Raw genomic sequence first — 17,504 nt, forward strand, 5'->3', positions numbered from 1 at the left:
GTAGAAGATGGATGAGAGAGATAACAGATAGGGATGAGAGAGACACACAATAGAGAGATGGTGATAGAGATGGAAAGAAAGGAGAAATATAAGTGATAGATAAAAGACACAGAAAGACAGACAATAGGGATAGAGATGGCTTTTGTGAGAGAGAGAGAAATGAGGAGAGAGAAAGATATAGTGTTAGAGTTGATAAAGATAGATAGATAGATAGATGATAGATGATGATAGATAGATAGATAGATAGATAGATAGATAGATAGATAGATAGATAGATAGATAGATGAATAGATAGATAGAGAGAGAGACTGTAGATAGATAGATACTGCAGATAGATAGATGATAGATAGATAGATAGATAGATAGATAGATAGATAGATAGATAGATAGATAGATAGATAGATAGATAGATAGATGAGAGATAATAGGGAAAGAGATATAAGAGAGGGTGATAGAGATGGAAACAAAGTAGAAATATAGATGATAGACAGACACCTATTTCTGTCTGTCTAACATCTATATTTGTCCTTTCTTTCCATCTCTAGATGTGAGAGAGAGAGAAATGAGAGAGACAGAGAGAAAGAGAGGGAGAGAAAGATAATAGGGTTAGATAGAGTTGATAGAGATGATGGATGGAGGGTAGAAGATGGATGAGAGAGATAACAGATAGGGATAGAGAGAGACACACAATAGAGAGAGATGGTGATAGAGATGGAAAGAAAGGAGAAATATAGGTGATAGATAAAAAGACACAGAAAGACAGACAATAGGGATAGAGATGGCTTTTGTGAGAGAGAGAGAAATGAGGGAGAGAGAAAGATATAGTGTTAGAGTTGATAAAGATAGATAGATAGATAGATAGATAGATAGATAGATAGATAGATAGACAGACAGACAGACAGACAGACAGACAGACAGACAGACAGAGTGATTTTTAGGGGGAGGATTTGAACTGGGGGCCGGCTGCTTTCTCACAGGCTATTATTCCTAAGCCAGAGATTACATTTTGGCGCAGACCCCAAATCAGTAAATGCAGCACAGCGCGTAATGCTATTAATTATACGGAACGCAAATTAAAATTTAATCCAAATGGAAGTTAAACCTACCGCTGCTTGTATCTATTTGGAAATAAATCCCCCCGGAAAGGTTGCCTGGCTTTTCATTCATTGCGGTTTGCAGCAGGTCAGCCGGAACAAAGTCATGATGGCTTGTTCGGGTAACTGGGATTAAAACCAACCCGCCGGATATGCTGATATTCTATCTCGGTCTGATTTAGTATTTGTTTGTTTGGTGTTTTTTAAAAAAGAGACCACGGTTAAGGCCAATCCTGATATTCGTTTAAAAATTGTAAACATATTTTTTAAAATATATATATATCGAGAGAGTGTGAAAAATGCGGATGGGAGAAAATTGGGAGGGGGGAATGATTTTCTTTTGCTAGAAGGAATTTTTTTGGGGGGGAGGATGGGCTTGTCTTTGCTTTGTAAAGATAACTTTTTCAAAAATAATAATTTCTCTCCGTCATCGTCCCATGATCTTTTTTTTATCTAAAAGGCATCTAAAAGCTGAGCAAGCAACTTGTGGCAGGCACAACTTTTCCCCCACTGTGACTTACAACAACATTTAGTGACTGTTCAAAGTTAAAACAGCCCTGGGGAAAAAAAAGGAATCGAGGAGCATTTTTCATACTTAACGACTGTTGCACAGGATCACAGGATCGAAATTCAGATGCTCGGCCGCCGACTCGTATTTATGATGGTTGTCATGTCCTGGGGTCACACAACCCCCCCTTTGGCGACCTTCTGAAGAGCAAATTCCAAGTTCCTAACTTTACAGTGATCTCACTTAAATATGAACCAGCAGCCGAGCGTTTGAATTTCGAAGACTCAGGGCGGCTTACAGTGACGTCATAACTTTGGAGCGTCATTAAATGAACAATTGCAATTCAAGGACTGTTTGTATTCCCTAACACGGTTCTTAAATTCTTTGTCACTGGAAAAAAAAGTGGCCTGTAAGCGATCCTCGCACTTATGACGTAGCGTCCCCGGCAGTCACATAATCAGAATGAAGACACTTAGCAACAGGCATGAATTTATCCCGGGGTCACATGATCACCATTTGTGGGGGGAAAAAACCCAAGCGGGGATCCAACAACCAAAGTGGGGAAGCCAGGTTTGCTAAACAACTTCATGATTCGCTTAATAACCTTACATTCACATTACAACCATCGCAGAAATGTGTTGTGGCCACTTGGCCACCAGCTCCTCCAGCACCCGAATCAGAGGAGAAGGTGGGGCCGTGGGAGTCAGGGTCAGCATCGGGGCATCCTGAGTGGGAAGAGGGAGGGGAGCTGTCAGTGGAGTGGAGAGTGAGAGGCGGAGCCTGGACTGTCCGTCAGCCTTCAGATGGAGAGTCAACAGCCCCCAGATCTGGAGGTGGCTGATGAGGAAGAGGAGAAACAGCTGGGTCCAGTGCCTGATTCACAGAAGGCAGAGGAGAGGAGAACAGTGGAAATCTATGGGCCGGTCCTCGGGACGGAAGATTCACCACTGCTAGCAAAGTTCCACCCTTGCTCTGGGGAATAAAAGGCAGGGGGCGGAGATGAATAGATGTGGCAGACAATTATTCATCTTCCGGACAGACGGAATTGTTAGCCTGCAGTGAGAGAGAAACTTTTTTCCCGGGGCTGCCGGCCCTCCTAATAAAAGAATATTTTGAGTTCACGTCAGAGGGTTTGTCGTGTTTGGGGAACTGGGTTAGAACAAAAAGTTTGCAAAACTGGTAGTGACTCATTTAATGACTGCATTGCTTACTTCCGGCTCCCATTATGGTCATAAATTGAGGACTATCTGCATGCAAATTTGGGAGGGGGGAATGCTTTTTTTTTAAAAAAAAAAACAACCCGAGATGGTTTTCTTCCCCACAAGCGAAGAGAATAAACATGGTATCTGAGGAGGAGGAGGAGGAGGAGAGGTTCTATTTCTGGCCGTTTCTCTTTGCAAATTCCTTGGAGAATTTGCTTTGTTGTTTTCGTTGGAGCTACAGCCAATCAAGGAATATTCCTCAGGCTGTTGCTTTTTTTTCTTCTTTTTCTTTTTTCCCCCCTCCATTTTTGGGAAATGCACCGCTTTTATTTTTTTGGGGAAAAAGAAAAAAAGAATAACGACATTTTTAGTTCGCCTTAGTTTACAGCTGCCGGAAACGTGGCAGATTAAACATTAAATCCGAGACGGGCAAGAAATATTTCTTCGGCATTTGGAAGACGTTCCTTTTTTCTCCCGGGCTGAAAGGCAAGGCGAAAATGCAGAAACGATGAGAAATGTTATTTAATGAATAAGAATTTTATGTGTGTGTGAGTGTATGTATAAGTAGGTCTTTGGTTATTCGGGTTTTCTCCCGCATAAAATTGGAAGTGTCTTGGCGATGTTTCGACAAAGTCTCATTCGTCATCTTCAGGCTTCAGCTTCGTGCTTCTGGGAGCTTTTGCTTTTGCTCCCAGAAGCACGAAGCTGAAGCCTGAAGATGACGAATGAGACTTTGTCGAAACGTCGCCAAGACACTTCCAATTTTACGAAGCACGAAGCTGAAGCCTGAAGATGACGAATGAGACTTCGTCAAAACGTCGCCAAGACACTTCCAATTTTACGCGGGAGAAAACCCGAATAACCAAAGACCTACATACAAACACCTGCGAAAACCTCAGAAAATAAATATATATATATCTATATATATATCTCATATTGTATATTACTATATTATGTGTCTTTGTGTATAAATAATATAGTAATGTATTGTATTGCATTATGCTACACTATATTATATTATACTGTGTTTCCCCAAAAATGAGACCCTGTCTTATATTTTTTTTGAACCCTGAAATAAGCGCTTGGTCTTATTGCCATGCGCTCAAAAGCCCGATTGGGCTTATTATCAGGAGATGTTTTATTTTGGGGGAAACGGTACTATATTATTCTATTCTATTCTGTTCTATTCTACTATATTGCATTATACTATTACGCTAGTATAACTAGTATAACTGTTGCTAGTGTATAACTAGTATACACTAGCAACAAAGACTATTAGGGGACTGGAGGCGAAAATATACGAAGAACGGTTGCAGGAACTGGGTAGGTCTAGTTTGATGAAAAGAAGGACTAGGGGAGACATGATAGCAGCGTTCCAATATCTCAGGGCCTGCCACAAAGAAGAGGGAGTCAAGCTATTCTCCAAAGCACCTGAGGGTAGAGCAAGAAGTAATGGGTGGAAACTAATCAAGGAGAGAAGCAACTTAGAACTACGGAGAAATTTCCTGACAGTCGGAACAATTAATGAGTGGAACGACTTGCCTCCAGAAATTGCGAATGCTCCAACACTGGAAGCTTTTAAGAAAAAGTTGGACAACCATTTGTCTGAAGTGGTGTTTGGGTTTCCTGCCTGGGCAGGGGGTTGGACTAGAAGGCCTCAAAAGCTTCTTGGATGATCCGTATTTTTCAAGAAATAAATTTTAAAAAGAAAAGAAAAAAGAAAACAAATTCAATTAAATTAAAATAATTAAAATCAAATCAAATAATAGAATACAATCAAAAGAAAATAAAATTATTATATTAAAATATAATAAAAATCAAAATAATAAAACAAAATACAGTGCAATGCAATGCAATGCAATGCAATACAATTAAATTAAATTAAATTAAATTAAATTAAATTAAATTAAATTAAATTAAATTAAATTAAATTAAATTAAATTAAATTAAATTAAATGGTTCTTCCCTTCCAGAAACATGGGCCACCACACGATGTCCATCAAACCCGGCTTGTCGGTGCGCAAGTGGGGGGCGCCCCCTCCTCTGACCCACCCCTGATGGCGCTGCCTCTCAGGTAGGATGCGTCCCCTGCCCATCTTCTTCCTGGTTCGCCATCCTCACCTGGCCTCCCCGGCTGGCGACCGCCCCACCCTCCATCATGAACCACGAACGGAGCCTCCACAACAACGCCGTGGCCTGGCTGGTGTGCTCGGGCTTGGCGGTGCTGGCCAACGCTTGGGGTATCCTGAGCGTCAGCGCCAAGCAGAAGAAATGGAAGCCGCTGGAGTTCCTCATCTGCACCCTGGCGGGGACCCACATCCTCAACATCGCCGTCCCCATCACCATGTACTCGGTCATCCAGCTGCGTCAGCGGCACTCGGACTACGAGTGGAATGAGGGCCTCTGCAAAGTCTTCGTCTCCACCTTCTACACCTTGACACTGGCCACCTGCTTCTCCGTCACCTCGCTGTCCTACCACCGGATGTGGATGGTCCGCTGGCCGGTTAACTACAGGTGGGGCCTTGGGGTGGGAGGTGGGGTCGTTGTGGGGGAAAGAGAAATGCCAGGGGGCTACTTTGAGCTCCTGAACAAAATGGCGGGATGTGGATCGAAGGAATTAGGTAGATGAAATTTTCTGAGATAGATCTATATATCCTTCAGTCTTCTAGCCATTCATTGAGCCATGATCTGTTCATTTAACTACCCATCCATCTGTCCATTCATCCATCCATCTATCCATTCATCTGCCTATTCATCCATCCATCTATCCACTCATTTGTCCATCTATCCATCTAGCCATTCATCTGCCTATCCCTCTCTCCATCCAACTCTTCAAACCTTCATTTGCCTGTCCATCCATCTGTCCATCAATCTTTCCATCTGTTCATACACTCATCCATCTATATATCTGTCTATCTATCTATCTATCTATCTGTTCCTCCATCCTTTCATCTATTTGACCCATCATCTATCCAGTCATCCATCCATGTATCCGTCCATCCATCTATCTAGCCATCCATTTCTCCATCCCTCTTTCCATTTGCCTATCCATCCTTCTATCCGTTCATTCATCATCGGACTCCCTGAATTCCATAGCTACCCATGCCGGTTTTATTTTTTAGAGCGCAGTGATCGTAGAGGAAGGGACCCCAAGAGAGTAAGCAGGCATACAATGGGGATGCACATCAAAAGACATGTCTTATCATCCAGCAATTCTAGGAATTGAAGTCCACAAAAGGGGCCGAGCTTGGAGACCCCTGACCTAACAGATAGGGAATCCTGTCCAATCTTAGGGGGTGCCTTTTCCCCTCTTGCAGATTAAGCAATACCAAGAAGCAAGCGGTCCACACGGTGATGGGCATCTGGATGGTCTCCTTCATCCTCTCCACGCTGCCCGCCGTGGGCTGGCACGACACCACCGAGAGGTTCTACGCCAGCGACTGCCGTTTCATCGTCACGGAAATCGGCCTCGGCTTCGGGGTCTGTTTCCTGCTCCTCATCAGTGGTAGCGTGGCCATGGGGGTGGTCTGCGTGGCCATCTCCCTCTTCCAGACCTTCTCCATCCAAGCGGGCAACAACCTGGACAAGAACAAGTTCAACGTGCCCACCATCGTGGTGGAGGACGCCCAGGGCAAACGCCGCTCCTCCATCGACGGATCCGAACCCGTCAAGACGTCTCTCCAGATCACTTACCTGATCACCGGCATCGTTTTCCTCTACGATTTCCTGATGGGATTTCCTGTCTTGGTAAAATTGGTGGCAGAAGTGGGATAGTCTAACATAGGGTGGGGTTGTTTGGACGCAGGTATTGGTGCCCCAAGCAGAGAAAAACCTGGTGTCTCCTGCCAAAGGATAGACAGATGATAGATAGATAGATAGATAGATAGATAGATAGATAGATAGATAGATAGATAGATAGATAGATAGATAGATAGATAGATATGGAAGGGAGAGAGAGAGAGAGAGAGAAATAGAAGATAGATGACAGATAAATAGATAGATATAGATAGATAAAAGATACATACATATATATATATATATAGAGAGAGAGAGAGAGATACAGAGATAGATAAAAGAGATAGATAGACAGATAGATATAGACTGACAGACAGGATATGAATAGGATAAATAAGAGAGAAAGGTAGTTAGATAAATGGATGTGGGTGGAAAGATGGAGAGGAAGAGAGATGGATGGATGATGGGGAGAGAGAGAAAGAAAGAGGTAGAGATATTTTTATATAGGTTTTTATATCGGTCTATGACCGTTTTAGTTTAAATTGGCCTGTTAAATATTTCATTTTAAATGTATTTTAAATTTGGGATTTGTATAGTGTATCTATGTGTTTTAAATAAGGCTGTACACCGCCCTGAGTCCTTCGGGAGAAGGGCGGTCTAGAAATCTAATTAATAAATAAATAATAATAATAGAGAGACAAAGTGGATGATAGATAGATAATAGAGATAGACAGGATATAGATAGGATAGATAAGAGAGAAAGGTAGTTAGATAAATGGATGTGGCTGGAAGGAGGGAGAGGGAGAGAGAGAGAATGAATTTATAGCCTCCCTTATTGTTTAGATTGAATCAATTTCAGTTGATTGGGGATAAAAGCCAGCTGGGTCACCTTGGGCCAGTTACTCTCTCAGCCCAGCCCACCTGGCAGGGTTGTTGTGTGTAAAAGAGGAGGAGAAAAGAGTACTAGGTATATTTACCACCTCGAAGTGTTTATAAAAAATAAGGAAGGGAAGGGAGGGAGGAAATGAGAGGGAAAGGAAGGGGGGAAAGCGGGAAGGAAAGAAAGGAGGGGAGAGAAAGAAAACTAAAAGTGATAATTGATTCATAATTTCAGCCCTGTCTTATGGATTAGAATGGACTAGAAGTTTTCCATCTCTCCTCTTCAGGTGGTGAGTTTCGCCAGCCTGAAGTCGGACGTGGCCTACGACTGGATGGTCCTGTGTATCGTCTGGTGCTCCGTAGCCCAGTCCCTTCTCCTGCCTTTGTTCCTTTGGGCCTGCGACCGCTACCGGGCCGATGTCCGCTCAGTCTGGGAGAAGTGCGTGGCCATCATGTCCAACGATGACGGCGGGGAAGGTGAGCGTGCGCTTCCCAGCGGTGGTATGCCTCCAGTACGGGTGGTGTATCTCGGCTACACCTCAGTACAGGTGCTCCCGACTTCCGTTCCTGTCTTGATTGCGCTGCCAAGAGAAGGGTCAGATAAGAGATCGCATAGCTGCATAATGAGCGGAGAAAGAGAGCCAGTAGGGACCCTCCCTAGTTTCTCAGGCTGTAAAGGAGACAGCGGGAGAATTGTACTTTCAGACTTGCAAGGTTGTGGCAGTGATACGTGGGAAGGATTATTGGAGACGGGGAAATGTGACGCAGCCGAGTGAAGGGTCAGATAAGAGACCGCAAAGTCCTCAGCTGCATAATGGGTGGATAAACAGCTTCAGAAGGGACCCTCCCTAGTTTCTCTGCTTGTAATGGCGATGGCAAAGGAATTGTACTTTCAGGCTTGCAAAGTTCTTGTCGCGGAAAGATTGTGGCGGAGACACACAATTTATCTCACAATTTATCTCCTGTCCTCTCTTGTCTACCCGGGACCAAAGAGGCTAGCTTGGACCGGCCGATTCCCACGGATGCGATATACTCGCAACCTTATTCCGACAGCCTCTCCGGCGATGTTCTCACTGTGGACCAGATCGCCAGCTATGACCTGTCAGCACTGGAGCGGGGGATCCCTCAGGTCTACGCCGCGAAGCCTGTCCCGGAGGACAAAATGCAGTATCTCCAGGTGAGCAGGTCGGCCTTGGGAACGATGGGGAGGTGCCACCAAGGTTTGATCTCATTCCCACGAGATTGGATCCAAATTTCCAGCAGGCAGACTCCAGGCCAACAGCCCTCACCCCATTATTGATCCCCGGTGTATTTTATTTAAGGTATACGCCCTCTGACTGAGGGAGTTCAACTCTTAACATAACATAACATAACATCAGAGTTGGAAGGGACCTTGGAGGCCTTCTAGTCCAACCCCCTGCCCAGGCAGGAAACCCTATACCATCTCAGTCAGATGGTTATCCAACATTTTCTTAAAAATTTCCAGTGTTGGAGCATTCACAACTTCTGAAGGCAAGTCGTTCCACTTATTAATTGTTCTAACTGTCAGGAAATTTCTCCTTAGTTCTAAGTTGCTTCTTTCTTTGACCAGTTTCCACCCATTGCTTCTTGTTCTACCCTCAGGTGCTTTGGTGAACAGCCTGACTCCCTCTTCTTTGTGGCAGCCCCTAAGATATTGGAACACAGCTATCATGTCTCCCCTAGTCCTTCTTTTTGTTAAACTAGACATACCCAGTTCCTGCAACCGTTCTTCATATGTTTTATCCTCCAGTCCCCTAATCATCTTTGTTGCTCTTCTCTGCACTCTTTCTAGAGTCTCAACATCTTTTTTACATCGTGGCGACCAAAACTGGATGCAATATTCCAAGTGTGGCCTTACCAAGGCATTATAAAGTGGCACTAAGTGACCCTCTTACCTGCTGTCAGCAGAATGCATTTGCCATGTGCTAATTAGTCTTCACTGCTGTCCATGAGGCCTTCTGACCTGTTGTGGTCCGCCAGCAGCCCACGGACCTGGCAACAGAGTCCGACAGTGAGGAGGTTGGGGAGGACAATGGGCCAGTCCTGGAGGCTGGAGAAGGCCCAGATGAGGGCTCTGCATCAGAGGCAGAGATGGGGCCAGGGCCATCTGGGAGTGATGTGCGGACTCTGGAGCCTCCAGAGGCTGACAGTAGCAAGGCAGAGAAACAGGAGGAGCCTGTTCCTAATGCACGCATGAGAAGAGCTGCCAAAAGGCAAGAGCAGCTAAAGCAAAAAGGACGACTCGGGAGTAAGGCCAGGAGATGATTGGCCACTCCCATAAGGCTTGAAAGAGCAGCAACGAGCCGTTGGGTTCCTTGCAGAAAAGCAACATTGATTTCTGTGCTTCTTGAACTTTGCATGTCTTGAACTTTGTGAGGTTGTTGCCAAGAAAAGCCTTTGGCAGGTTGCCACAGACATCAAAGGTTGGTGATAAGGCCGACGGTCACTGTCAGGATAGACAAGGTAGAATATTTAAATTTAAAAAATAAATAAATGACCGTCTTTCTTGCTCTGCTCTCCTGCAGGTCCCTCCGACCAGGCGTTTCTCGCACGACGAAACTGAGATTTGGACCACCAGCCAGATTTCGGCCTACTTTCAGCACTGGGTGGCAGGAGAGGACATCACTGCTGAACTGGCCAGCCTGCTCCTCCCTCAGCCTCGATACGACCGGCGGAGGACCAGCGTCCTCTCCTACCAGGAGGATCGGCGTCTCCACCGAAAGCGCAGGAAGTCCGCCGAGAGCCCGTTATTCCTCAAGCCCTTCTCGTGCGAAGACATCCACCGGCAGGGAGGCTACAAGTGCTTTAGCAAAGAGGACGTGATGGATTTCGCGGATGAGCCCAGTCCCCGTCCAACCCTGAGGAGACCGCCGGTGCGCTCGGCCTCCGTCTCTCTCCTCCCAGATGGCTTTTCGCATTGTTCAACCGCCGCGGTTCTCCGAGACTTCCCTTTGACCACTTTCGAACGAGAGCCTCAAGTTTTGCGAAGCATCTCAGTCCAGGGACGAGGGACTTCTCTGATGGTACCGGGCCCTCTCCCAGCTACGGAGGACACTCGGATCCTCTTCCCCAAAGGGAGCTTGGACATGCCTTGCCACGAACAGATTCACGTAGAACTCTGCGAGAGTCCCGGGACGGAGGATTGTCCGATGATCAGGAGTTGCTCCAAGACAGAATGTTTCCGGACAGGTCTGAGTCCTTCCTGGAGAGGTCAAGACGATCTTCAGAAAAATGGAAGCAAAGGTAGCACGAGCAGTTTCTTGAGCTCACCTTCGGCCTCCTCTGGATACGTCACATTCCACTCGGATTCAATTAGCTCCGCCTCGTAGACACGGGAGTAGCCGGAATCGCTTCGTACGCGTCTCTTCCAGAAGGGTCTAGGACAACCCGACGTGGCCAACTCGTCGTGGGACAACTCAGGACAATTCAACACCGCATTAATCATTCCGCTCAGTTACTTTATGATCGGTGGCCACGTTTTTTGTCGAAATTTTTGTAACTCTCGTATTTCTGCAATGACCTTTCTTTTGTTATTTACGGGCCACGGTTCCGTCGAAAATTAACTTTTGTATCTGTTGAATTGTCCCGCAGCGAGTTGGCTGCGGCGAGTCCAGATTTGGCTTCCAGATTTGTTCCTCGCTCGACAGGATTTCCTTCTGGTTGCGGTCTGGATTTGGTAATGGGAACTGGACAAAGCACCAAAGAACCTTCATTTTTGTCTCTCGTCCTGGTTGTAAAAAACAGGAGAGGGATGTTAAGCAGGACGCTTCGGAGAGCAACCTTGTAAGAGAAGCACTTCGAATCCAGACGGGTCATATCTCAGCTCGGGGCAAGAGAGGGTATGTTCTCCTCTCTTCCTTTTCTACTGCAAGAACCCACACAACTCGTCCAAAATTGACGGACTTTTTGGTTTCGTTCGTTTTTCTAATCATCTCACGTCTTCTCCAAGAACTTTTCTAGGTAGATATTAAATGTGCATGTCTTTGGGTATCGATCCTTCTCTCTTGGAGCACGGCCGTGGGAGGAGGCCGTTGCCAAAAAGAGCCGAGTTTCCCTTTAAAAAAATCTGGGCAGGGTACGCGCTCCCAACTTTTCCAATCCTTGTTCTACATTCCAAGAGACCCTCTTGCCGAGCGATGAAATGGTGGGTGAGACCCACATGTGGTCTGTTATTCCGAAATAGTGTCATGTTCATGGAGTCGATTATTCCAGCATAGTGTTGCATGTACATGGTCCGTTATTTCAGAATAATGTCATGTGGATCTGGTCCGTTATTCTGAAATAGTGTCGCCTTCATGTGGTCCGTTATTTCAGAATAATGTCAGGCGCATGGAGTCCGTTATTCCAGAAGAGTGTTGCATGTACATGGTCTGTTATTTCAGAATAATGTCATATGGATCTGGTCCATTATTCCGAAGTAGCGTCACCTTCATGTGGTCCATTATTTCAGAATAATGTCAGGTGCACGGAGTCCGTTATTCCAGAGGAGTGTCGCATGTACATGGTCCATTATTTCGGAATAGTGTCACATGCATGTGGTCTGTTATTCCGGAATAGTGTCATATGCACATGGTCCGTTATTTCAGAATAATGTCAGGTGCACGGAGTCCGTTATTCCAGAAGAGTGTCACATGCACACGGTCCATTATTCCAGAATAGTATCACGTTCACGTGGTCCGTTATTCCGGGACAGTGTCATATGCCTGTGGTCCGTTATTTCAGAATAATGTCCCGTGGATGTGGTCCGCTATTCCGAAATAGTCTCATGTGCATGCGATCCATTATTCTGGGATAGTGTCATATTCACGTGGTCTGTTATTCTGGAATAATGTTGCGTGCATGTGGTCCGTTATCCCAGAATAGTATCACATGCACGTGGTCCGTTATTCCAGAATAACATCAACGTTGGGACTGGGACAAACTCTGGTGGTTTGCAAAAAAAAAAAAAAAAAAATTGTGGGTATCTCTCAGGAGCAAAATTTAAGTCCGATCCAGAAAAACATCTCTTTGACTTCGTTCCCCAGTCCCCTAAGCAAGAAAACTCGCCACCTTACCTCCTGTTCAGTGCCAAAGCCTCACCCCAGATCCTGCCCAGAGCCACAGCCCCATAACCTCCCAAGGGTGATCTACAGGATGCAGAAATGGGCGAGGAGGAGGAAGGTTGTGCTAAAAATGGCAGCTTTCCTTTTGCAGCATCCCATTCAAGCAATACAACAAACGGTGCAACCCCTGCTGGAGGGGGTTGCCCTGACCCATAACCAGTATAGGGTTGCTGCCCTATATGGGTGGGGGAGGGGGAGAATGCATGGGTCACATCAGATCCAGCTTCCAGGAGAACTTTTTAGGGCTCTTAAGTCTCCTTACTGTAGACCAGGGGACACACAATTTTATTTTTTCTCCTGCGTTGTGGCAAGGAGTTCTTCCCCCGTCTCGTGCCCATCCTGCGCCTGCAGGAAACCCCATCCTCTTCCCCCCCTCCACCAGATGCTTAACATCTGGTCAGCTCAGCGCACGCCAAGGGAATGGATTTTTCTGCCCTAATCCAGGTAGCTATTTGCATGTTCTTTGATTGAAAATAAAACGGGAGGGGGAGAAACCTAGCGCCTGGAGAGAAAGGGAGAGTAGAGAGCAACGGTTGCTAATATTATACGAGACCTTCGCCTTTTCATTTCATTTCATTTGTATGCTGTCCTGAATTAGCGGGCTACCTGCCCCCAAACGCCCAGTTTTGGTCCGAAGAGACATTCTTCTAAGGATGCAAGGTGCCCCAATTTCTTCCTCTCTCTCTCTCTGGTTGAGAGCACACAACTTTTCTGGATTTTTACCAAGCAATTCACAACAAGTGCCCCCACCCCCATCTGTTCAGGGATAGTTCCTCTCCACGCAATCCAATTTTTAAAAATCTGTGTTGTAGTTATGGCAGCCTTGGAAAGAAACCCCACCCCCCACCCCTCCCCAAAAAAAGCCAGTTTACACAAACCAAAATAATTTTTATTTTTGGGTTTCCGGGCTCAAGACACCCCAAAAGCAAGCCGAGTTTCCTGATAGGATTCTATGAAGTGATCACCAAACTGTAGATAAGTGGGAATTTCCCCCCCCAAAAAAAATCTAAATGAAGGCAATAAGAATTTTTTTTTTTTACTCCACAAAGTGGGTATCGTGTCCATGCCAAATCTAGACAAATTGTGCCGTTTCTATTGTTCTGGGTTTAAAAAAAACACCACACATTTCCCCCCAGCATATAACCTGGTTACCTTTTGCTCTGCTTAACGTCCAAAGCCTTGAATTACGACCAATGCAAAAATTGGCATCCTCCGTTCCTCCCCCTAAAAGCAAAAAAAAAAAAAAAAGGCAGAACAAGGCTAGATCTAAAAACCAAATTTAATTCTCTGTTTTCCGTAGCTTGGAATGGCATCTAGACTTCCTGTCAACCCGTAATTCTCAATTTTGCAAGTTTCAGATGGGTGGACTTCAACGCCAAGAATTCCTCAGCCAGCCCTGCTCATTTTCTTTGTCACCCACTCCCTTCCCAGAGCAGAGAGATTGCAGTGGAAGGGATTATAAGAAACTAATAGCTGGCTGGGGAATTCTGGGAGTTGAAATCCACTCTTGTTCTGCAGCCATCAAGTTTAGATGCATCCTTCTGAAAAACCCCAAATATTCATGATGAGAAAACAACCACTAGTGTCTTTATCCTGGTAGACTGCCGCTAAATAAGGAAGCTCAATTTCCTCAATTCTATTGTTCGCATCTCCAAGCAGGAAGCGAGCTGTGTGATATCTATGCAGAATATAATCAGGCACAGTGTATTGAAAGTTTTACCAAAAAACCCAGGAAGCCGACTGGTTTACTTAAGCCAAGATGGAATTGCCACTTTTAACCAGGATTATTTGAACAAGCCATTGTTATAAGACCACCTCCCATCATGATCAGATCCGCCAGATGGGAAGAAACATCCTCAAAACTCATCTTGTGAGCGAAAGAGAAAAGAACAGCTTGATCGTTCATTTCTTTTTTGAGAAACTAGACAAGTTTCTAGTCCTGATGAGGGTGAGCCTAACTTGCACAATAACCCACTATGGAAAGGTTTCCCCCCCTAAAGAAACCACCCAACCGAAAACATACCAGGAACGATGGACGGTACCTCTTGAGAACAGGTGGGGGAGAAAATGGTTGAATTTTGAAAAAAAATAATTTTGAAAAATCAATTCTGAAAAACTTTCATGGCAGCTCCCCACCCCGCTGATGGCTTCCATACCAGCCGTCTCAAATCTCACCTCCCTGGGAAAAAAAAGCAAAACATTAAAGAATATTGTGCCTTTTTAAAAGGGTTTTAAAAAATTAACCATGCTGCTGGCCATTTTGGGATTCCCAGAGGTCATCCAACCAGCCAGAGGTTTGGGACTTCTTTTACACAGAAAGAGGGTGGGATATTGGGGACGGGGGACTGTTGAACCCTTTGTTGTACTGTACCTTTTTATCTCTTTCTGGGGGTCCTAAGGCAATACTTTTATTTATTTTATTTTTTCCAGTTAAGAAATGGGCTTTGTGGCATTTCCACACTTTTGGAAGCATTTTTAATTTGTTCTGCAACTTTTAGGACAATACTTTGTACCCCCGTTTTCTCCTCTCTGGTATCTAAGTGGGTGTTTGCTCCGTCTTCAATATAACCCCGCTCCTCCCTAAACAGTTTTTCTGGGGGTGCAATATATGTATATATATATATTTCTAGAACACGTCCCAGTGGACTTTGGTCTTCAACCGGAACACTTTTTCTTCACAGCGTTTTTTTGTTCCCAAACTCTTTGTAGCCGGCTCTCTTTCTCTCTTTTTTAAGTTTTTGGACCTCTTGAGGATTTCTTCCTGTAAAAAGTTGAATTAAAAATTAAAAAGAAAAGCCGCCTCGTCTGTCATTCATTTTCTTCCTGAGGGTGGTGGTACATTTAGTTCAATTTTTATTTTTATTTTTGTGGAGAGCAGGGTTTCTTAACCTTGGCGACTTTTAACATCGGTCGACTTCAACTCCCATAATTCCCTGGTGGTAACGCATGCCTTTTTATGGCTGTCCCTATTGTACGCCTGCTTACTCTCTTTTAATCCCTTCCTCTGCAATCTCTCTGCTGTAAGGAGTGGGAGAAAAAAAAATAATAACATGCGTGCCTGGCTGGGGAATTCTGGGAGTTGGAGTCCACACATCTTAAAAGGTGTCAAGGTTGAAAGACACTGTTCTAAATGTTGATTCTGTCACCTTGAATATGTGAAAAAGGCAAATAACTAGCGAGAGAACCATCTGAAAATTTTTGGGGTCATAGTGCCATCTACTGGTCAGAGTGAGGCAGAGTTCCAACATGAGGCCGGTCTGCATTTGAGCACACCCATCGCCAATCTATAAAAAAAAAAACCCTACTCTCGTTTAGTGACTGTTCAAAGTTACAACAGCACTAAAGAAAAGTGACTTACGACCACTTTTCTCACTTATGACCATTGCAGCATCCCTACGCTCATGTCGTGTCCCACTCCTCCGCTGACGGCCAGGTCAGGGAAATCCGAATCAGGCTTGCCTCTGCAGCTCTGCCCAAAGTCCTAGCAAAGTCCTCAGAGCAGGCAGGAGACCAGAAAGTAACTTCAGCAAGATAAGTTCGACTTTGCCTGACTCAGAGACTGCCAGAAAGCAGATCCTTCATATAGGCCATGGGGTGTGGCACCATGACTCAGCACTCATTAAGGCCTGCCCCTCCCTTCCTTCTGTTGCCTCCGCCTATCCAGTCTTCTGATGCGAGGGTCACTCCAATCAGCAGCTGTTGGAAATAAACTTTCCTCAGGCTCACCTGCTGTGGAGGAGGAGGAGGGGTCTAGCTGCTCCGTTTGCCTGGGCATGGAGCCAGGGCTGGGGCCGAGGGGTGCTCCCTCCTCTGCAGCCTGCTTGGGCATGGAGCCAGGGCTGGGGCCGGGAGATGCCCCCTCCTCAGCCTGTCTGGGCATGGAGCCAGGGCTGGGGCCGGGAGGACATTCTTCAGCGTTCAGAAGCAGATAAGCAGACCCCGGCTGCGGTGAGAGCGGGCAAGACACAACAGCTCACGTGATCAAAATTCAGACCCTCGGCCAGTGACTTATGACGGTTGCAGTGTCTCAGGTTCATGTGATTCCCTTTTGCGACCTGACAAGGAGAGTCCGATTCACTTAACAACCGTGTGCCTCACTCAATAACTGCAGTGATTCGCTGAACAACGGTGGCAAGAAAGGTTGTAAAAGGAGTCAAAACTCACTAAGTATCTTGCTTAGCCACAGAAATCTTGAGCTCAGTCATAAATCTATTGTATTGTATTAAAAAAAAATAAGTCCCTAACCAGGTATTACAAAGAGCGTATCAGCAGTTCTAAGGCTAACTGAATCAGTATTAGGATTTTAAACAATTTTCAGGCTTCATGCAAGCCTTTGGTTCCTAAAGGACCAGGACTGGGTTCAAGCCAGGCCCCAAGATGCTAACTCAGGTTTAAACTAACCATCTTTAGCGTGTCGCGCCAACTAACCAGGTTCACGCGTCCTGCAAACCTGGAAACGGATTTTCAGGTCCCGGGAATTGATGAACATGGAAGGGAAGACAAGGGGGTGCAAATGGGCCTCTGTGGCTCAGACTGCTAATGCAGTCTGTTATTAACAGCAGCTGCTTGCAATTACTGCAGGTTCTAGTCCCACCAGGCCCAAGGTTGACTCAGCCTTTAAAATGAGGACCCAGATTGTTGGGGGCAATAAGTTGACTTTGTATATAATATACAAATGGATGAAGACTATTGCTAACATAGTGTAAGCCGCCCTGAGTCTTCGGAGAAGGGCGGGATATAAATGCAAATTAAAAAAAAATGTTTCCTGCAAGAACTGTTGCAGATTTGCACAGAAGGACACACGCTGGTGCAAACCCTGCTTACAGGCACGTAAATGGCCACGCCAGTTGTGCTTCCTACCAGGGTCTCCCCAGCTGGAGGCTCTGCTGAACAGCTTCCTGGTTGGCACTGGCCACTGAGCAAGGGACCAGGAGGCCCCTGAAGGTCATCTAGCTGAGCCTCG

General features: G+C 45.5%; 1 protein-coding gene and 1 long non-coding RNA gene across 2 annotated transcripts in view; one reads left to right on the forward strand and one right to left on the reverse strand.

Moving 5' to 3' along the window:
* Positions 1 to 13,580, forward strand: part of GPR153 (G protein-coupled receptor 153) — a 20,249-nt gene extending 6,669 nt beyond the window's left edge. Inside the window, exons 2-6 of the mRNA XM_058161386.1 lie at positions 4,778 to 5,318; positions 6,122 to 6,551; positions 7,706 to 7,895; positions 8,411 to 8,595; positions 9,965 to 13,580. Coding sequence (XP_058017369.1) covers positions 4,963 to 5,318; positions 6,122 to 6,551; positions 7,706 to 7,895; positions 8,411 to 8,595; positions 9,965 to 10,768 — 1,965 coding nt within the window. The 5' untranslated portion in view covers positions 4,778 to 4,962 and the 3' untranslated portion in view covers positions 10,769 to 13,580. The remainder of the gene's footprint in view (positions 1 to 4,777; positions 5,319 to 6,121; positions 6,552 to 7,705; positions 7,896 to 8,410; positions 8,596 to 9,964) is intronic.
* Positions 13,581 to 13,775: 195 nt separating this feature from the next.
* On the reverse strand, positions 13,776 to 16,031 carry LOC131187164 (uncharacterized). The gene is made up of 2 exons (XR_009152498.1): positions 15,900 to 16,031; positions 13,776 to 15,302 (listed from the first exon to the last, which is right to left on the reverse strand). It is a non-coding gene; the product is annotated as an uncharacterized LOC131187164 (long non-coding RNA).
* Between the last annotated feature and the right edge of the window lie 1,473 nt (positions 16,032 to 17,504).

Source organism: Ahaetulla prasina, chromosome 18 (genome assembly GCF_028640845.1).
Source record: "Ahaetulla prasina isolate Xishuangbanna chromosome 18, ASM2864084v1, whole genome shotgun sequence".
Lineage (NCBI taxonomy): Eukaryota > Metazoa > Chordata > Lepidosauria > Squamata > Colubridae > Ahaetulla > Ahaetulla prasina.